This window comes from Manihot esculenta, chromosome 2 (assembly GCF_001659605.2).
Source record: "Manihot esculenta cultivar AM560-2 chromosome 2, M.esculenta_v8, whole genome shotgun sequence".
Lineage (NCBI taxonomy): Eukaryota > Viridiplantae > Streptophyta > Magnoliopsida > Malpighiales > Euphorbiaceae > Manihot > Manihot esculenta.
Window position 1 is genome coordinate 9,085,166 of NC_035162.2, and position 22,034 is coordinate 9,107,199.

The 22,034-nt window shown below is 34.3% G+C and overlaps 3 protein-coding genes across 7 annotated transcripts; 1 reads left to right on the forward strand and 2 right to left on the reverse strand.

Annotated features, from left to right (window-relative positions):
* The first annotated feature begins 291 nt into the window (after positions 1-291).
* Positions 292-8,321, forward strand: LOC110609526 (internal alternative NAD(P)H-ubiquinone oxidoreductase A1, mitochondrial). Of its 4 annotated transcripts, XM_021749148.2 has the most exons (9): positions 305-904; positions 2,269-2,482; positions 2,595-2,755; positions 2,955-3,020; positions 3,402-3,565; positions 3,980-4,094; positions 4,467-4,646; positions 4,732-4,896; positions 4,972-5,369. In XM_021749148.2, the coding sequence occupies exons 1-8, from the start codon at positions 449-451 to the stop codon at positions 4,882-4,884; spliced, it is 1,509 nt and encodes a 502-aa protein (XP_021604840.1). In that variant the 5' UTR covers positions 305-448; the 3' UTR covers positions 4,885-4,896; positions 4,972-5,369. The 4 variants fall into 4 exon arrangements, 3 of the variants coding, with proteins under 3 accessions (XP_021604840.1, XP_043810068.1, XP_043810067.1); XR_006350005.1 differs by lacking the exons at positions 4,732-4,896; positions 4,972-5,369 and having other exon boundaries at positions 292-904; positions 3,980-4,309; positions 4,467-4,608; XM_043954133.1 differs by lacking the exons at positions 305-904; positions 2,269-2,482; positions 2,595-2,755; ... (2 more) ...; positions 3,980-4,094; positions 4,467-4,646 and adding exons at positions 6,851-7,855; positions 7,956-8,321 and having other exon boundaries at positions 4,877-4,896; positions 4,972-6,713.
* A 1,201-nt stretch (positions 8,322-9,522) lies between these two features.
* Positions 9,523-12,790, reverse strand: LOC110609094 (zinc finger CCCH domain-containing protein 66). 2 transcript variants are annotated; one of them, XM_021748434.2, is made up of 2 exons: positions 12,587-12,790; positions 9,523-12,088 (listed from the first exon to the last, which is right to left on the reverse strand). In XM_021748434.2, exon 2 carries the CDS (start codon positions 12,042-12,044, stop codon positions 9,921-9,923), a length of 2,124 nt encoding a protein of 707 aa, XP_021604126.1. In that variant the 5' UTR covers positions 12,045-12,088; positions 12,587-12,790; the 3' UTR covers positions 9,523-9,920. The 2 variants fall into 2 exon arrangements, with proteins under 2 accessions (XP_021604126.1, XP_043810066.1); XM_043954131.1 differs by lacking the exon at positions 12,587-12,790 and adding an exon at positions 12,399-12,578.
* A 4,018-nt stretch (positions 12,791-16,808) lies between these two features.
* LOC110608625 (phosphoinositide phospholipase C 2) lies at positions 16,809-21,880 on the reverse strand. The gene is made up of 9 exons (XM_021747892.2): positions 21,217-21,880; positions 20,941-21,137; positions 18,622-18,757; positions 18,322-18,522; positions 18,025-18,233; positions 17,806-17,923; positions 17,550-17,702; positions 17,369-17,455; positions 16,809-17,137 (listed from the first exon to the last, which is right to left on the reverse strand). The coding sequence occupies exons 1-9, from the start codon at positions 21,526-21,528 to the stop codon at positions 16,844-16,846; spliced, it is 1,707 nt and encodes a 568-aa protein (XP_021603584.1). The 5' UTR covers positions 21,529-21,880; the 3' UTR covers positions 16,809-16,843.
* Positions 21,881-22,034: the final 154 nt, after the last annotated feature.

Consider the following 22,034-nt stretch of genomic DNA (forward strand, 5'->3'; position numbering starts at 1 on the left):
TGTGACATATATTCTTCCACTCTTCGTGTAGCACTCGGTGGTACTCATTCTTTTTTTCTTGGGACTAATTCTACGGTATTGATGATTCTTTATTTTCATTTTTACTTTTAACACCTCTAACTCTCATACGTGGCTCGTACAATTAATTATTTTGTAAATTTAGCCGCTAAACTTTATTTATGAAATTTATTAGGCTGGAGCTAGTTTTTATATAATTTTTTGAAGCTATCTATAGTCATTACCGGTGTAATACATTGTTTTGCATGAAAAAAAAAAAACGCTGTCATCCGACTGCCACGTTGATTCTAGTGCTGACTCGTCAGCTAATCCAGTCAAAATCGGCAATGTTTTTTTATTCTTTTTTTCCAAAACATTGGCAATGGTAGTTTATAGATATTTTGCTGGTCTTTTGAATCCGATCGTCTTCTATCTTCGGTAGAGCACAGCCATGGCTTGGTTTGGAAACCTAATTCGATTCTCAACTACCAAATCAGCATCTTCTTCATCCATCACAACCAAACCCCTCATTTTAAATACCCTTTTCTCCCATTTCACCACCGACGCCTCCCTTCACAATCACAGCCACTCATCACCACCGCCGACACAGTTTGCTGGCCTAGGCCCCACCAAACACAATGAGAAACCACGGATTGTGGTGTTGGGGTCCGGCTGGGCTGGCTGCCGCCTTATGAAGGGCATAGACACCAAGTTATATGATGTCGTTTGCGTATCCCCCCGGAACCACATGGTCTTTACCCCTCTGTTGGCTTCCACTTGCGTCGGCACTCTCGAATTCAGGTCAGTGGCTGAGCCCATCGCTCGAATCCAGCCTGCCATTTCTAAGGAACCTGGCTCCTACTTCTTTCTCGCCAACTGCACTGGTCTCGATACTCATAACCATTTGGTAATGCTTCTTTTTTATCTGAAATTCTCTTTCTTATTGCTTCAAGCTTTTGTTAAAGTCTGTAGCTGTATCTGTGAATTGATTCGGTTGGGATTCATTATCGACTTTGCTAGTTGCTTTGACCCGTCTTTTGTTTGTAAGTGCATAACGAGAATTATTTGGATCGAAAATTCCCTTTTCCATTTCTTCTCCTGTGTTTTGCTTGAGAAGGCATAGGTACTTTAAAGTAAGGATTCTTATAGTTATTGAATTTTTATAGGAAAGTATATTTTAAAAATATTTAGAAATCGTAATTAGAAATTTCTCAATTGAAAAAGTGGAAGTTTTTGGTAGTTAACAAAATGTTTAAAGAATTTTATTTTGAAACGTATTTGTTTTTCTAAATATATAATTAAGATTTTGAAACTTTGAAGAAACTCACTTTGCTTTAATTGATATTTTTAGTTTAGCTTCTTCTTGTAATCTTTCCTCGGCATGTCAGGAAAGTTTTCTTTTAGAAAAAAAGAAAAAAAGAAAAAAAATTTCCCCAGGCCTAAAAGTTTTGGCTGGGAAAGTAAAAGTTGTTGTTTATACCTTCCACACGCCACAAGACTTCTATTCCACTACTTTGCCTTTATTTTACATCTTAAACAGGATTTTTTTTTCTTTATTTGTGAGTTAATCACTTAATTAGAGGTTCCAATTTACATCTCGGGCTTCGGAAAGCTTAGGGTATGCTTACGAAAACTCTTTTCCATTTTAAAAAAAAAAACTCTAATTTTAGAAGATATATGGAGTATGCGTTTACTTGCAATAATAAAAAATCGTAATTAAAAAATAAATCATCTAAAAATATTTTTAAAAATTTAGTTGTTTTACTTTTAAAATTTTTACCTTGTATTATTTATTTTATAATAATATAATGATAATTCAGTATTTTTTAATAGTTATTTAATTTTAATTATAAAAATGTTATCTATCTATATATATATATATATATATATATATATATATATATTTTACAGAAAAAATTATGGTTTTCCTTTGGAAAATAGTTAGAAAACGAAATTATTGTTATAAAGCAAAAGAGTGGAGAACAACTTAAAACTATTTTTCAAATCTTAGCTAAATTTTGGGAAACTTGAAAACTTGTTTTTCAGTTTCCAATTTAGAAAGCTGGCACATTTCTAGTTCTCTTAGAAAACTTTTCCAGAAATCACTCCACTTTTCTGCAAGTGAACAGACCCTTTACCTTTTTCCCTCGTTTCTAACAGTTTTTTCTGCTAGACAATTAGCATACCCATTTTGTCTTTCTTATCTTAAATTTCTGAGATTTCAATTCTGCAATGTCATAGTCTTAAAGAATTTGGAATTATTTATTGAAGGTGCATTGTCACACCGTTACTGATGGAGCAAACACCGTGGATCCATGGAAGTTCAGTATATCATATGACAAACTGGTAATTGCGTTAGGAGCAGAAGCCTCAACATTTGGGATCCAAGGTGTCAAAGAACATGCGGTTTTTCTTCGAGAAGTTCACCATGCTCAGGAAATTCGGAGAAAGCTACTCCTAAACCTGATGCTTTCTGATGTACCTGGTATGGAAATTGCAACCACCATTTTTCCCACCAACCTTTTTTTTGTACAGTAAGTTCATGGTATATATGTGCTTTCACTAGTATTTTACTTTTTGCTTTGTTTGGGTTGCAGGTATTTCAGAAGAAGAGAAGAGAAGCTTGTTACATTGTGTTGTTGTTGGAGGTGGCCCCACTGGAGTTGAATTTAGTGGTGAACTTAGTGATTTTATCATGAGAGATGTTCGTCAAAGATATACCCATGTGAAAGATTATATCCATGTTACATTGATTGAGGTTGGTTCATTAAGGATTTTAAGCTACAAGTTGTTTTTATGCTATCTTATATGAAAGGAATGCTATCCCTGCTAACATTTTTGGTGGAAAACGTTCTACGGTTGCTATTAGCGCATTAGGATTTTTCTTTCACTCGGTTCCATTTGGCCGTTGTCAATAACGTGTCGCAGAATCAGCTAAATTGTTCTCATATTCACAGGCAAATGAGATATTATCGTCCTTCGATGATCGCCTCCGTCGCTATGCTACTAAGCAGTTGACAAAGGTTAGAGATATATTTTACTGTTATAGAGGTTGCCTTTTCCTATCTGAATGATTAATTCACTCGGATACAGAGACTGCTCATTGTATCAATTTTATATTTTAAGTTATATATTAAAGAACAGAAGTCAATTCCCATTTATTTGAGGATTTGAAACTTCATATAAAATATGTCGACTTCGTTTATTGTCAGATGAGTAACAAGTTAAGCCGTGTTGATATCAACACGGGTCCATTTACTCTCAGAGCATACACTTTCTAAATCTACTTTACAAACGCTATATAATGTATAGATAGATAGGCCCATTGACTGATTGTTGATTGTTGGAACCTACTTGTCATTTCCCATTGTTAAGGGACTTATCTTAATCCCTTTTTTCTGCAGTCAGGAGTCCGTCTTGTCCGTGGGATTGTCAAAGATGTTAAGCCTCAGAAGCTAATTCTCAATGATGGCTCAGAGGTTCCCTATGGTCTATTGGTGTGGTCTACTGGTGTTGGACCCTCACTTTTTGTAAAATCTCTGGACCTTCCTAAATCTCCTGGTGGGAGGTAAGTTATTTACTTACTTCTAATGATGCATTAAGTGCATACTTGGTTTACTGTAATGTAATGGAATGAATCTTGAGTTCATTATTTTATTAAAATATTATATTATCACATTCCATTTTGCTTCTATTTCAAATAAAAAATCGTTTATCCTACTATCTAAAACCACTAACTGATGTAAATACTGGAAGCAGAATTGTAACATCTCTTTTCAGAGAACACATACTTATATGGAGTACTTGCAAGTGAGAAAATGTCTTCAAGAACTAATATGTCTAATTTATGGGGTTTTCTCAACTTGCATTATAGTTGCTTTCCTGCATTCAATCGTGATGTTTTCTCTTTAAGAGCCGGTGTCTATTCTTCAGGTATGTTGGACAGGGTTTAACTTGCTCTAATAGTTACATTTAATTACAGAATTGGTATTGATGAGTGGCTGCGGGTCCCTGCTGTGCAAGATGTGTTTGCTATTGGTGACTGCAGTGGGTTTCTTGAAAGTACTGGTAAAACAGTTCTTCCTGCTTTGGCTCAGGTGAACTCTGATCAATGTGAACTATTTCCATCTTAATTTTTTAAGAGTCAGGCTGTTGAACTTCGAAATCTCAAGTTGTTAATAAAGAATCAGAGATTTTTATATTGGCTATTATGCATTGTGCAGTTGCATCAAGTGTTCGATTTTATTCTTTTTCATATCTGAAGGTTGTCTTTTCAATGAAAATGGCTCAAAATGACTTACAATTCCAGGAAGTAAATTGTTTTTTTTTCCTGTCTTGATAGTTTGATCATGCGTTGGATTAAAGCATCACATTTCTCATCTTGTTGCTAACACCTTTCTGCCATTCTTGTCATGGCGGTTCTCTTCATTTTTGAAAATTAACACTTCACTTTAATAAATCTGAAACAGGTTGCTGAACGGCAAGGAAAATATCTTGCAAGTCTCTTGAACAAAATTGGTAGGGCTGGTGGAGGGCATGCAAATGCTGCTAAAGATGTAGAATTGGGTGATCCATTTGTTTACAAACATCTTGGAAGCATGGCAACTATCGGCAGCTACAAGGCTCTGGTTGATCTTAGACAGAGCAAAGTGAGCATCTATTCCCTTCCAGGCCATTTAGCTCCGAGTTATGAAGACAAAATTTTGTGACCCACTTATGTATCATTTTCCACAGGAGGCCAAAGGGATTTCTCTGGCAGGGTTTATCAGTTGGTTTGTATGGCGCTCTGCATATCTAACGCGTGTAGTAAGCTGGAGGAATAGATTCTATGTGGCTATTAACTGGGCCACAACTTTTGTGTTTGGTCGAGATATAAGCAGAATATAGATCTCATAAGAGGTATGCCTTTTACGTTACCGGAAGCTTTTTCTTTTTTCCGTATTTTTGTTTTTACCTAAAAGTGTTGGATTCCAGGACGCGGGCATGTAATCTGATTACAGTTGCCATTGGACTTTACTATTTGATCGTTATGTGAACGCCATTGGATTGTGAAGGACACTGAATAAGGGTAGGCTTCCTCGCGGAATTAGACTCAAAAAGTATAAGAGTAAGCTTGTCCCTTAGGTGCAAATTTCATTCCTTTATGTTATCGTCGTATAATAGCTACCCATTGGTTTGTATTTGTAGTTTCTTTTTCCCACGTGGCTGGTTTCTTTGACTGGTTGTCAGCACACCCCATATCCCCTCTGTTCTTTCTTTCTAAATTTGTTATGGGTTTTGCTGTCGTGTAATTTATGAACACGATTTGTCAACACAATTGAAATTTAATCCGTAATGGATAGACAAGGATAGAAATTTTTTCTAATGTCCAATTGATAATGTTAAACTTCATGCCCCAAAGCTTTCAGGTTTCTGCTTTGCCATGTATTTTGGGCGATTAACTGTTTGCTTCCTAACTATCAAATTGATAAAAAATAACAATAATAATACATGTCACATGAATTTGATTAAAATTATATTAAAATGAAAATGTTAGATTAATTAAAATTAAAATAATTAAATTAAAAATATAAATACGTGCTTGGGTATTTAAAAATAATTGTCTTTCAAATTTATTTTTATTTATATAATTAAATTAAAATTATAAAGTAATAGCATATAAAGTTGGAGAGCATTTACAAGTTTAGTCTGGTGAGTTCATTTGAGTATATTTTTTTAATTTTTAATTCTCATTTAAAAAAAAACTATAATTTTTATTTTAAAAAAAAATCATAGGAAAAAAATTCACTCTCTAAGTGGGACTGGACAACAAAGGAGTAGGAGAAAAATCAAAACCATAAAGTAGAAAAAAAATCCACTCTCAAGTGGGATAACAAAGCTCTCAAAGGAGTAGGAGAAAAATGGAGAAAAAATTTCTGTATAAATTTTAGAGAGAGAATAATGGGTCTAAACTAGTCTCTCGCTTAGTTTAGCAAAGGGATTGAACATTTTATGTTAATTTGCAAAGTAAATACCCAATTACTTAATTTCAAGCAACGTACAAAGAGAATCCCAATAAAAGTAGCTTGTAAGTTCTTTATTAGAGAGAAAAAGGAATGGTTTTCTGTGGAAGAGAGCAGTGATATCTTTTAGTACTTCTGCCATAAATATGTAGGGTAGGGTTCTAAATTTTGTTGTTGCAGGTTAAAAGTAAAAAAAATTAAGGATTTCCAAAAACGATCCTAGGTCTCGTAACATATGAAAAGAAACAAGAGTCTGCCTTATGGCAATCAAGCACCAATTCTTAACAAAAACCTTAATAACAATTCCCCACATTCGTGGAGCCCATTGTATTGTGAGAGAGCCTGATCTAGGCCCACTGAAATTCCATTGATCATTACTGGCCCCAATTGACATTCTTTCCCATTTCAATGCTATTGGAGTGCCCAATTTCTAAACATTCTCTCGTTTCCTCGAAAAATTTTCTTTTATTTATTTTTGGTAATTCTTATTTATATCTGGTGCACTATAGATAGAAAACAAATATATGTGTATCTCTTTATATAAAAATTATATAGAATTTTTGTTTGGACAGTGTGGTACAAAATTGCATAAATTGACTTGTCAACGCGTGGGGAAACATATTCCTGAGTGAATTCTCTATCAACTTTACCGCATTTCAAATACAAAGCCCGCCAACGTCATCCCTTCATCCTTCTCTTTTCCTCCAATCACAAGTACATTTATTCAAATCTTACTTTTTCTTTTTCATTCTCTTTCCCTGCTTTTCTTCCAAGCCTTCATTCTCCTACAACACTCTCATTCTTCTCTTACACCACCTCTTTACTGAATTTTCTTCTTATTTGCTTTATAGTCTTCCAGATGAAGCTGTTGCCATCTCCTTCCATTTCATCTTCCTCCACTTCTACCTCTTTCCATTCAAATATGTGCACTTCAAGAAGTGCCACTGCAAGTTGCCTTGCAGGTATTCTTCGTCGACTTTTCTGCTCTAGCAGCCTCCCTACCCACCCATCTGATCCAATTATAGACACCACTTCAGTACTATCTCACAGTAAGCAACAAGACTTCATCAACTCTACTGACACGAGTGAGTCTGCAGCTACTGCTCCAGGGATTGTGGCTCGGCTAATGGGCTTGGAATCTTTCCAGGATGATATGCAGGTGAATGGCTGTTCAATATCAAGGAGCCGATCCATGAATTCTGTAGAAGTTATTAATGATCAAAAGCGAGGCCGGTATAAACGTGCTAAGAGTACATTATCCTTCTGTGAAATGCCTATTTTTCTAGAGCTGGAAAACGAGGAGTTCTTAGTCCTTAGCTTCGAAGAAACAGGCGAGAGGAAAGAAACTAGATCGAGAGGAAGGAAATATGAAGTGGGTTTTGAAGAATTTAGGGAGAAAACAAGAGAGAAATGTAAAAGTAAGGGAAGCACCAATGACAACGTACAGGTACTATTAAAGAAAAAGAAGATAAAGAAGAAGAAAAATAAGGATGACGAAGCGATCATCAACAAAATGGTTTTGAAAATTCTCAATGAGGAACAGCTAAGTAAGGGATCATCAGACACGGATGCACAAGAAATTGCCAAAATTGAAGATTCACATAAGAGAACTCTGCCTTTGAAAGACTCCTGTGAGAAAACAAATGCTGCCTCTGTCTTGCAAGAAGCGAAGGAATCACATTGGAAAAATGATAAAGACGTTCAAAGTGGACCACAATTGACGAAGAAAAAGAAGAAAATAAATCGGTGTGAACTGAAGAATGAAGAACGCGAGGAGTGCAGCTCAGAAGATTGGAGCCCTGTTTCTGTTCTTGAATTCGATCAATTCATGGTTGATCATGAACTTCTTTTATCAGGTTTTTCTTCTTTTCTCAGTTGAAATTCTTAGACATTTAGTAGTTTATGATCCATAATCCACTTGTTTAAAATGGTTGCTTATTGTTCTCGTACTAACAGAGGAAGATTCTTCAAGAAGGAAACTATCATCGAGGCTTCATGATCACTTCTCCGAGCAGAATGAAGATAACAATTTCACTGGAAATGATCATCCAAATTCAAAGCCAAAGGAAGAAACCTGTGAAGAATTGAGGAACAAGATTAGGAATGATCAGCATTACATGAACATGTGGAGTGAAATTTTCAAGCTGGCTGATGCTCAATTTTTCAAGCCGAATTCGAAGGTCGAAAAGATTTGGAAATACAAAGATGTTGAAGACATTAGTGTAGAATTTAGTTTTCTAATTTTGGATCAATTGTTAGAAGAGCTTGTAGATCAACTTTCCTTGCCAGGGAAAAATTGAACTTGTAAGAAGATTACTTTTGTAAATTCTAGCATTAACAGTAATATCTTAATCTCTCTTTTCACTGCCCTAAGAGAACCTAGCCTAGTGACAATAAGATTCAAACGTCACGTATTTCTGAGGAAAAATAACTTGATCGAATTAAGGGAACATTAACTTCTCAGAAAAGGAATATAGAAAATTAAAGAAGTAAAATTTTAACATTTTTCTGAGAAATCAAGTAAAAATTTTAATTTGAAATCTTTTGTACTTCTTAACATAATGGCGAAGTAAACTAGACAATGTAATGATTGGAATTGTTATAAAGGCAACAGGCCCCAGCATTGGCCGTTACCTTGCCTCTTGCCTCCGAACTTTGCTCTTTATTATGACAATGATAAGATTCCAAAACAACATCTATGTTTAAATTAATACCAATGACTTGCTTCACCAACCAGTTATGTTCCTAAAACTCTGCGCATCAAGCACTTAGGTTTTTTTTAGTACTTGGTTTGGTCCACGCCAACCTAAATTTTATTACTTTAAATATGGATTTTACATGCAGCAGACAAGGAAGAATGTCTTGTTTCTCATCATTTAAATAATCCAATAAAATAAGCAGGCATCATCAACCGAATTAAATATTCTCCATGATGCAGCTCAGCAAAGCCGACCACCTCAAAAAGAAGTTCCAATGTGGTGTTGAAATTCCTCTCCTTTTTGTTTAATTGATATGTTGAAAAGAAAAACTCAACAGCCATTTTAATGGTAATACCAAACGGACACTAAGAAAGTTGGATGAAAAGATATCAGGATTGGCTTTTCTTTGTGCTCAACAATCTCCCCAATCTGAGAATCATGGAGGCGGAGCCAATAAGCCTTCTGCTTTTGAACGCCGAAAGTAATAATGCAGAATTCAAAAAGGTCATAGGTGAACAAAATTGACAAAGCATAAAAAGAAAGCCTAAAACAAGGGAGGCCAATGGTATTGGAAGCTGGCATCTGCTTGATATAGAGAGCTGAACGCCAATGTCTATTCATTCCTTTTGCAGCCATAGGGCTCTATGGATAGAGTTCTTGAATACCAACATTAACATCCACTAGCATAACTTCCAGCTTTAGAATGCTTTTACGACCTCCACGCAAAGAAAAACAAAATGGGGCGGTGATGTGAAAGCATTTTTATCCTTTTCCATACAGAAACCAGGCAAATGCATCATAAACATAACTGAAAAGTATAGACATTCTGAAATTTGAAACATGTTTTATTCAGTAATTAATGTAACAGTTTTCTAGTACATGCTGATGTATATAAACATATAAAAGATAAAATAATCCAACAAATAGGCCACCTGGTAAACTGAAATTAGGTACTTTGCTCTCTCATCAGCACAAGAATATGCTTCAGAACAATATATCATGTCTACAGTCATGAGCAGATACCCTTCATCCTGCTCAACTTCTTTGTTTTTTTCCTCTTGGACCTTTTCTTTCTTTCTTTCTTCTTTTTTTTTTTTCCTTCCTTTCTTTAATTTCTTTACCCTAGATGTAAGTTGAAACTGGTAAATATTTAAAAAAAGAAAAAAAAAATAATAACCAGCTAAAATGTTAAATTAGCAGCCAACTGGGGGCTTCTGATATTTTAAGCCACCATCTGCTCTTGCTCAATGTACAATTGCTCCATCCAAGCTGGAAGCATTTCTGAACTTCCAGTGTTAGTATGGCACTGCTGTTGCTGCTGTTCCTCAAAACCCAAGTGCCCAGATTTCAAAGGAGAAGTATCCTTTACCAGGGACTGAACCCATGACACATCTGGCTCATCAAGAGTTGCAGGCAATGAGACTGCGGCTGCTGCCAAACTGCTGGCATTGCTTCGAATGCCAAATGAAGCAGACTTGCGCAGCTTATTAAGCTCCTCTCCTTGGATACCCCAGTCTAATTTGCCATCGGGGGAACCCCAATCTGAAATATTAGAAGGCATTACGGTTGCTGAAGAAGTTGGTGAAGAAAACCCAGGATGACGGTTCACAGCACTTCGTTCAATGAAACTCTGGCTTCGCTTTGCAAAGGCAGCAGCCCTTGAATTCAAAACCGCTGCTGCCGCTGCCGCTGCCCCTGATGGATCAATCCCAAAGGATGATGTCCTCACAGGAGAAGATGAGAAGTTGGTAGGGTAACCTGAGCGGAGCTTCTGGTTAATGTTCTGGTGCATCTGAATTCCTGTTGGAGATTGTAATTGGGATGCAGAGGCATCCACCGAAAGACCCTGCAATTGAGGCAAAATTGAAGGATCAAGAGATCCAAAAATATCTTCAAGGTTAGTTGGCTTCACTCCTCCAATCCTATTCAACTCTGCAGTTCGATCACCAGAAACAGCAAATGCTGAACCAGTGGACAAACCATTATTCCAATTGGAGGGTGAGGAGAGACCAGATATCTCATCCATCAATTGTTGTTGCCAGCGATGGTGATTATCAAGCCCAAGCAACTCCATGTCTAAGTCCATATCTCTAGCACATAGTGCAGATTTCAACCTGCTACCAGGAAGATGCAAGGTTGGGGGTACAATATTAGACTGGTTTGGCCATCCACCCATAGGAGATGAGGACCCAGAGGGAGTCAACGGTGGTGTTGATGTGGCTGGTATCAAGACAGCTGGAGACCCAAGAGCAAGTGGGCTGACAGAACCTATGTCCAGTGCTGAACCATTGGCTGAGAAAGATCTAGGTGAAGGCACAGCTGAACCTGTTGAGGCATACAAGGGGCGAAGCTCTTCAGGCTTGTGGGCAAAGAAACAAACCCTTCTTGTGCAATTAATCTCATCTTTGCAGAGCCGTGTTCGATATTGAGCGGGGTGAAGCCAGCACTCAAAAATACCATGTGCATACTCACAAGCGTCACCCTGCCTGCATGACCCCTTTCGAAACTCAGGGCATGGAACGCAGCTATAATGGTATTTCCTTGGATCTCGCCGCCTAGCATTTTCACCAGGGTGAACAAATGGGCACTCCGTCCAATCATGGGAATACGCCCTTGAGCAAGGCTTCACCTTAAATGTATACATTCTAAATTCATCAGTACCATATATACCATTCTTGATGTCTGGAAGGGTGACATCAACAGGATACTCTTTCTTTTCAGTCCCATCTTTTGATAAAATGGGGGTTGAAACTTCCTGTTTATCTTGCCCATCCATTTCATTAGGATTCTGATCAACCACAACACAAGATTCATCATTAGCACAACCACCCTTTAGCACGAGCTCCAGTGCCTTTCCCCTTGAATTAGAATCAGAACCAACAAATGGAACAAGTAAGTCACTAGCATGATTTCCATCTGCATCAACAGTGTTAGGATCAGCAGAGGCATCAAGCAAGAGCTTAACAACCTCAAGAGAAGAAGCAGAGCCACCTGCAGCAGCACAATGAAGCGCCGTGGCCCCATCAGACCCACAACTCCTATTAACATCAACACAACCCATTTCCAAGATATAATTCAAGACATCTTTGCTTCCATATAAGGCAGCAATCATGAGGGGTGTCCTCTCCTCAAAACCCATCCTTTTTGAACCAATTCTCCTTCCATACCACAAGCCTCGCTCATCAATATCACGACCTCCTTCAATTTCTCTCTTAAACCCAATCAGATCATTTGAGGCAGACAATTCGAGCAGAACAGAGAGATCACAGAAAAAGCCATCTCGCTTTTGAAATTCATTCTCCATGGTGAAACCAGTGTGAGTTATCTTCTTTGACCCACTGCACATCGAAATAGTTCTCCTTTATCAGGCCTTGTTAGAATCCCTTTATCCTACAAAATTGCGACAAAGAACATTGAAAACCACTTTTTCAATTTCAAACATTTAATACAAGAATGAAAGAAACATGGATTTGTTTAATATAAGCAATTTTTGGGAGGAAGAGATAAGAAACGCCGATATTTCAACTTGAAAGAAGTTGTAACAAAACTTCCATCAAAATTAATAAGAGCATGGAACTTACAGAAGAATTCTGAACCTTTAAACAAGCAACCACAAAAAAGAATTTGCAGAACTAAAACAAATATATGAAACTGAAAGCAGTTACAATCTTAACAAACATAACTACGCCATCTAACCCACCCTGTATCTAGTTCTCGAGCATAAATTCCACTTTCCACAAATACCGAGGCAGGCACTAAAACCCACAGCTCAAGTTCCCTACGCTTAAAAACCAACCCAAAAGAACATCATCCATGATAGCTCATCACCGGAATGAACCCAAAAATTAGAAATTCCAGCAAACATTGAAAGGATCAGAAAGAACATACCTTTTTCTAAATGCGAAAATGAGAGCGCCAGGCGAAAGCTAAACCCAGAACTAGTCCGCTCTCGCTTATTAAAGTTCTTGAGTTTTACCCTTTACCTTTATGTTTTAACTACAAAAAAACAGAGGGAGAGACTTTTGGGGTCAAAAAGACATTACTATGGTAGAGCTGCTTCATTCTATGGCTCCTCCTCATGAGCCTACCCATTGCTTTTTTTTTTTTAATTATTATCTGTATTTTTATCCCATAAAAATAAGTTAATGGAGTAATTATTTTTGCATAAATTAACAATATGTTTAAATTTAAAATATAATTAATTTAACTAAATTAAGTAAATTTTATATTTTGACACATTTTTCTCCATTTCAGTGGAATGCATAATATTTTTTTTTATAGTGCATTAGATAAATTTAGATAAATGTATATTTCATTCATTTAAAAAACAAAATTTATTATATTTTTACTCATATTATTTCAAAATTAGCAAATTTTTTAAATTAGAAGTTTTATTTTAAATATATATTAAACAGAAATTATAAAAAATAATAAATAAAATATTATCTAAAAATAGAATAATTATTAATTTAAAATAATAATAAATAAAAATCTTATTAGTTTAAATATGATATTTTTTTGAAAGTTACTTTAAAAAAATAATTTAACAAGTTAATTTGAGAAGAAAAATTTTAAAAATATTAATTAAATAAAAATAACTTTCATATTTTATAAGAATTTTAAATTTTTTAGCTTAATTATGTAGGGAAAGAATATTTATTTTTATACTTTTTCAGCAGAAGAAAAGGTGAGGAAAAAAGAAAAAAGAAAAAAGAAACAAAAGGCAAAATGAAAGGCAAATTCAAATGAAATTTAGAATAGAGAATACTGGCCCACTATATTCCTAATATCTAACCTCCATCCAGTGATGAGCCGCCACGTTTTCATTGTCCTGTACTCTGTAGAAACGGCCTCACCAAAGAGATGACTGTATCCAGATACCGGATAATCACACTTTACGCGTTTTCGGCCTCTGGTGGATGACGTGGACGAAGCTGCACCGTCACTGTATTTCAATCCTTTTATATAAAAGAATATTTTTTATTGATAATTAAATCTTGATACTCTCACTGTCAGTCGTTTGCATCTACATAACCAGCTGATTCTAATGGCAAAACCAAAAGGCAAACAGCATTATTGTTGGGCTGTTACATACCATAAACCGAACGTGTTGTCGTTCTACTAAATCTCTTAGTTGGATATTGTTGCGCAATGCGCACTTTGAAACCATCGACGAATAGCAGCGTTCGATGGTTTCCAGAAAGCTCTGTTTGTCTGTTTTTGAATCCCTCTCAACAGTTCCCCCCTCAAAAAAACTCTTTGAATAGTCATCGTTAAATTATTTAATAAGAAAAAAAAATAAATTATAACTAATACAAAATATTTTTTTATTTTCTATTGTTGGAAATATTGAGCAAAATTGATTAATAAAAACATATTTTTCTAATTAAATAAAATTAAGTTATTTTAAAAAATAATACTTTATTTTTTTTAGAAAATAAAATTATTTTTTATACTTTAACAATATTGTTAATAATATTATAGGTAAATTTATTAATATAGTTATCTTTAAAATTAAAATTAAATTATAAAATAAATTATTTTATTAAAAAATATTTTATAAAAAACTATTTTTAAATATAAATTATTTTCTCAAGTATAAGAAAACTAAAGTAGTAATAATACAAGATGCTTGCATAGAGATATACATATTTTACGTGGCTTTTTTTAATTAAAAAGGTGATTTTTTTTATTCATTCCCAAAGCTTTTTTCTATTTGTATCCAGCAAATAAATAAAAAAGAAAATTCTGATTTTATTTTTGCTCTTTTTGCAATGATAAATTATTTCTTTCAAATTAAGTTTTTTTTTTTTTAAATGATGAATTTCAGGTTAAGTCTATTAGTGCTTCTTTCAAACTAAAATTTAAATCTTGTTATTTAAAAAAAAATAAAAATAATTATTCAATATTTATAATAAGATATTTTAAATTTTAAAGCTTTTCTCTTTTTTTTTTTTTAATTATCTCATTTTTCTCTAGTAAGTATATAGAAAAATATTATAGTTAATTGGAATTGTAGTATCATTTTAATTATATTTTTAAATAATTAAAATATATTATAAGATATTTTAAATATTCAGTATGCCGTTGGAAATTGAATAGAGAAAAGTCCAATGTCTGCCTAAAAATATGGAGACACCACCAAAAACATAAAACGAAATGGACCATGAAAGATGAAAACAACCCAAGCGTCTCACAACTATTCATTTTCTTTTGTACTACTCCCAACTACCCTAATCTATCACTTTCCATCCTTAATTATTCTTCCAGGAAAAAATTGGAATTGGAATTGGATTCCTCATTTTATTTTTAATATTTTTTACTTACCTTTTTAAAATACTAATTACATTTATTGTATTTGTATAAATCTTTTAATTGAAGGTAATATAGTGTTTTTATTTATATTTTTATTAAAATTTAATATATTTTTTTCTCAATGTCAGCTAATAGAATATATTCATATTAACATTATTAAGAAAATAATTTCCAAAAATATAACAAATAGGAAAATGAGACGAAGACTGGAGAAGTCAATTTGCATGGGCTAATGATTTAATTGTTTTCAGAAAAAAAAAAATATAAAATATTGAATAAGACTTTAAAGTGTGGACTATCACATATAACATCACTGCTTACTTCAGCAATCCTGGAGGGCTTGGCCTTTTCCTGTGGAAACGTCGCAGACCTTTGCTTCTGTCAACTTTCCAAGTGGCGTACTTTGTGTGGGTGGACCACCTTACCTTTGCAACGTCACTGTTACCTGAACCCTTGTCAAAGATACTAGCCGCCCCCCTCCGGAACGAAAATGATATGTTTTTTTTAAAAAAAAGGAAAATGATATGTTATTGGTTAGAATGTAATAACGAACTAATAAAATATAAATATATAAATAAAAATAATTTTCATTGAATAACAACTTATTTCTAAGAAAATTCCTACATTTATTTAGAAAAAAAAAAGCTACACCCATAATTTCTCCGCCAATCGTTGTTATCAACCGAGTCCGATGGAAGGCTCGATTTAAAAAAAAAGCACAAAATTAATGAGTTGACGGTTCAATTGTGCTTTAATTCTAAATTGTATGCAAGTATTTAAATGTTGTAATGTATAAAAAAAGTTTATAAATCTTTAATGTCTTTTAATATTTATCAAATATTAATTGCAAAGTAAAATATAAATAAATGGCTATACTAATAATGTTGTAAATATATCAGTTGACATTATGAAATTTTTTAAAAGTGAGTAATTTTAAAATTTAATATATACAAATTTCATATCATCCAAAAAATAAGATAATAAAAGTATAAATTTATATTTAATAAAAATTATGGATACAGCTTCTATTATTTAATCTTTTTATATTTTTTATTTTTCTAATCACCTATTTGGTTTAATGGTTAAATAGTATTAATGATTATGGCCGGCTAATTATAACTGATAATTAATTATAATTAATATATTTTAAGTGTTTGATAAATTGTGTATAATTGTTATTATTGTCATGTAAATTAATTAATAATATATTTTATTAATTTATTATATTAATAAAACAAATATAAAAGCACGAAATATAATTATATTTTAAATAATTTATAATAACCAATAGTATAATTTATATCATCTGAGTATCAATTGTCAGTTATTTTTTAACTTTCAACTGCCAACAACTAAATCAAACAGCAGTTAATTAATTTAGTTTTTCCTTGGGCTTTATTATCATGTAGAATTCTCGGGCCCAGGGAAATTGAAACAGAAACAAGCCGACAGCTACATGTCTGTTCCTGCCATGTCATCCAGTACTGGAAAAACAAAAAGAGATAAATGGCTCCACTCATGGTAGCTCTGGCATTTGGGATTCTAGTCTGAAAGCTTCATCCCTTCTTATTTATTAATTAATCAACTGCTTCGTGAAGAAATAGGGGGCAGATTTTTATAATCATGTTGTGATAGGGCAATCTTTATATCTTTTGCTTTGCTTGTCCTGCAGACAGTTTCTGCAGTCTGATAATGAATATACATACAATAGATGGATATCTGTTTTCTGAATATTAGAGAAGCTGTTGTTTTCAAAATGCAAATTTGCAATGTGTAAAAGCAATAAAAGCATATCTGCAACATGAAAGATCATATGGTATTACATTAGGATCAAGCAAATTCAAATTGCATCAGGAGCTTTACATTCTTGTATAATTCTCCTCTACGACTGTATAATGGAACTGATCGAATCCCAGTTCTTAATTCTGATACAGGATAGCATGTTTGGCCTCCAAAGTCATGGTTTCCTGATGTGTCATACTCAATGACTTCAATCCTGAGCACTGCCAATTCAGGAACAGTCAGTGGGAACTGGAACATCTCATTCCATTCTGGTAGCCAGTCATCTTCTATTACCCTTGTTTTCTTCTTAGCTTTATCTTCTGGGGCTCCAGCTATTGCAAGCTGCAACACAGATCAATTACTCCTCAGTAACATTTTCTCCATGTTCATATTCTCCAAGATTAGATCAAGTTCAAATGGAAATCAAGAATCTGCATTATGAGTAGGGTATGAAAAAATTTTTGTAGTTTATTTGGGAATCTCTGCAAGTTTACAAAGGTATTCATACAACTACACATAGTAATTTGCAGGAGGACTACAATTGCAATAGCAGATTGCCATAGATATTCTTACTTTGACAAAGAAGTCTGGTGGGGAATATAGATCAAAATGTGTTCGACGAAAGTCCAAATCCCACCCCTCACCCATGAATACTTTCACCTGTTAACATGATGGTAAACTGGGACGAATTCAGTATTAAAGAAATGAAAAATAGTGAAGCTAAACCACTGGAATACTGTCATAGTCCACACACCTGCAAAATTGTTTTTACAGGTAATTTCTCTGTGGGATCAAAAACCTTGTTATTTGGCCCAAGTTGCAATAAGAAATCAGGTTTTCTCACATAACCACACCCACCATTGGCTTTAAACATCCCCTGCATAACCCAGAGGTGTTTCCCATAGCCCTGTCAAGAAGGGAAATGGTAAAGATAGCCATATTACATAAAGTGTGAGAAAGATAAAATTTTGGAGGCATTGATGTGAAGCCCCCTCAGGGAGAAGATTAACCTGCATATTGAATGCAACCATCTGAGCTCCATGCATCCAACCAACATGAGGATTGTAATTGGAGGAATCAAGACGAACCCCTTTTGGGTATACCCGCAGCAAATTTCGCTGAGTAAACCTTAGAGTAGGAAGTCATATGATTTGATAATTGCTATGGCCAAACAATAATCACCTGAGATGATAGGCTGAATACTGATTAGCGAGTATGATTTTATTTACCTGACAATATCGGTTCCATTTGTTCTCGCAGCATTTTCAAGTTCTTGCTCACTCAAGCTGAGACGTCTAACTTTGTCTGAATCAATGTGTAACCAGTTTTCTAATGAACCTTTCAGCTTCCCTGCATGAATGGCAATTAAATTCCTGTATTCAGGAACTGTCTTCTCTTCATCTTCATCTGGAATGTGTTCTTCCTGATGTGGGAGGTCCTGCGTATTAAAGGACCAGCAAGCAATTAAGAAAGCAAATTGAGTACCATTATGAGCAGAAGCAGCAAGCATTTTACCGCAGATGCACCTTATCGTTCTCATCCTCACGGTAATCTTTCTTTGATGGTTTCCTTGACTCATTTTCCTTGCTATTCTTAGTTTCAAGATACTCTTTCGGTGGTTTAGTGGATATCATAACTCTTTTCTTCAATGATTCAGGTGAAGGAAATTCTTTCATTTGATCTGATTTGAGACAGAACAACATGTCTCCAAATGTTTTAATGATCATCTACTGGCAAACAGATCTCGGTCAAACTAGAGTTACACTAAAAAAGCCTTACAAAATGGTTAAAGTTCCATGGAAATATTGTAATTCTCAGTTGCTCACCTTGGCTACCTTGGACTGAAGATCTGGAGTTAAATGGTCCTCAAAAGTTATCACAACAGGATATTCAGATGCACAGAAGGCATTTTCTTTAATGGCAAGTAAACACTTGGCGAGGTCTACTGGGGAAGTGAGTGTCCTGCATTCATTAAAAACACTTTCAATGCTTGGGGTAGTGCCAAATTTGAATCAAAACTGGTCCAACATCTTGACCAATCTTTGCAAGAGACTATATTGAGTAATTTTAGTCGTCTTCTTTATTTTTATTTTCAAGTTAATTATGCAATGCAGTTTTATGTGGCTATACTAGTGATGCTTCCATGAGGAAAAGTAGTAGAAACTAGCATGATCTGAATTATGAAGATTATGATTTGAAGCAATATTTGAATAACAGATATAATCCTTGTGAACTGCACTAATGCAAACAAAAATACTCTCACTGATCATATACTTCTTTTCTTTTTTATCTATCCTAAATTATAGGATATTTTCTTTTTTAAAAATGATAATTTATCTACTAGTTTGCTAATATGCCCTTATTTTTTTGAAATTAAAATATATGCCCATATTTAATTTAATATACATTAAAAAATAAATTTATTATTCTTAATATTAGTGGCGCTGCTTCAAGTAATGGATTTGCAAAATAACTGCAAAATAACAACAAACACAGCTGTTTTGGTGGGCAAAATCTCTGATACTTAAGTCAATAAGAGATCTAAAGTGAATTTAGATAAAAGATTCGATCACCAGGGATTAGATTAATATTAAGATATATTAAATCCGAATTTTAATGGCCCAAATCACATAAACTATATAAACATCCTATAACTAAGAATAAAGTGTTAGAATCCTAATCATAGTAGGTATTCTTATTAGAATATTATACTCATTAGATAGGATTGTAAATCTATTTTATTTAGGACTCTAAATTATATTTGTATCTACGATAATGTATCATATCTGATGAATTGAGATCCGATGGGGTTTCAAGATGTGGACACTTGGACAATGGCTCAATTCGATGGGTTGATCGCTAATTTGGTTTGATGAGGGGTGGATGACTTAGAGATTCCGTACTAGGTCCCTCCATATTCAATCTTAAAGTAAGGATATGCAAAATATGAAAAGATGGTTAGGGGTCTATCGGGATGTCCCGGTGGAAACCCTTCGATGCTCAATTTAGATTTAGAATTACTCGTGCCAAGAGAAATAAAATAAACAATTATTGAGTATTGAAGAGAAGGAGGAAATTCTAGAGAATATGCTTGAGAGTACGAGGAGAGAGAGCACGAGAGAGAGCCCCCGTTTTTGGGCAGGTTCTGGATATATATACACGATCACTCTGACGACTTCTAGCTCTAAGTTCCATCAGATCGGATGTGAACACTTTTGACAGGTATATCAAGCGACTTATAAATGCATGCAGTATGGATTAGCCCATATCCTATATTGTGTATGTACGTCTGTCTGATTTATCGGATGCACATTTAAAACTTCGGAGGGACTAGAGGGGCCGACTATTTGCTATGGTTTCACCAGGTTGTGCTCGGCTCACCTGACCAATATAAAAATGGATCCCTTTCGATTGTTGAGGTCGGCTGCGCCTGCATTGAGGTCGGCTGTGCCTACATTCAATACCTCATAGTATTATAGGCTTTGAAGAAGTTTGTCCATCCGATCTGGGTTTTGGCAGGGTCAAGACTGTTGACCATCTTTACTAAAAGGTTTGTATTTATCCTTGGATTATATCAAATCATGCTTAGCCTTTAATGAGATTCGGTCCTCTTCAGTTGCTAAGACCTAGTCGAACTGTGAGCACGTATCTTAATGGGTCTTATCTCCAATCGTCAATTTTATAATTTACTTATCACCCATATTAACTCATCATCCGTTCATAATTTTTGTTTATTTTATTTTTTACACATATTAAAAAATATAATTTTTTATTAATTTTTTAATTATATTTATTTTAAAAATATTAAATTTTATTAAATACTTAGAGATGTTTTAATAATTAATGAGAGTTGTTTTAAAAATAAAATAAAATTAAATAAGTACATTAATCATTTCTAAACAAGAGAGTTGAAAATAATTTTGGAATAATAAAAAGAAAAAATCACAAGAAAATTATGGAACTAAGAAGTATACAACTATATTAACTAAATCTATAATAAAACTAAGCATGTTTTGATGAGATTAATGGATAATACTTTTCCTTCTAATTTCTTATCCTTTATAATTTTAGCGATCTTTTGTGTGTATTAAGGGATGTGAGATTATGATGAAATTATAACAAAAATAACTGAGAATTAAATATACCCTCCATGGCGAACTTCAACATCGTCTTTTTTGGAATTTGGCCATAAATCCAACTCAATTACTCTCACACCTCTTTTTAGAGCATTTATGATGGGTTCAACACTGCTGTCACTGCTGAGTTGATTTCCAGTCAAGTAGGAGTTATGGCCTGTGAACATGAAATAATGAGCCAGTGGAGCATTCATGTCCTGGTGCACCTGGAATCAAAGCCATTACTGTTAGGAGATAAAAACACTCGGATTTTTCTTTTTGAAAAAAAAATGTTAATAAGATTACCCCAGTGGATGGAGAGAGAGCAGCATTGAGATCGCTCATGAGATATCGGAAGAAGGCTTCCAACTGGAGACCTCTTCTTTGGAAGATGTTGAGATGCTTGAGGCTATTGAAGATGGCTTGCGCATCATTCTTTGTGGCGTTTTCTTCCCCTTGAAATTCAATCAGAAACCTGAGCAGGTCGTCCAGACTCATGGTGCCATTCTGTGAGTATTGATCGAACAAGTTTTTGACATCTCTAGGAGGCTCAAGCACCCTGAGCTTGAATATTCTTCTGAAACAGAAGCATACCCTGAAAGACTGCTTGGTCGACATCGTCAGCTCCAGGCAAAGAAATGGGAAGCTCAAGTTCTAGAGTTGTTTAGGTTTCCATATCTGTATCTTCCCTTTTAAATTCAGAAAGAAAGATAGAGAACTTAAATGGCTACATATTCTCAACAATGACGTTAATGCAAAGTGAGAATCTGTACTCATGCACATATTGTAAGAAAGCTATATGTATTTTTTATTCCTAGCTTGTCCTTCATCTTCAAATGAGTGCGAGAAGCAAGTTGCTGTAATAGCTAAGTAATTCCATGAATATATCAAAGGACACATTTTCTTGATAAGAAGGGAAATAGATTTCTTGTTATTGGTGTGAACTATGAAGTGAAGAAAGGGAATTCTCACTCTTCTTCCTTCTGGAAGCACAGATGGGATGGAGCGCAGTCGATTTCTGTGTCCACTCAAGCTGTAAAGAGCAGTCTTCAATCACAAGAGAATATATAAATAGTCTCCGATATATTCTCTTTTTCTTTTTAATATTCTCATCCAAGAAGGCA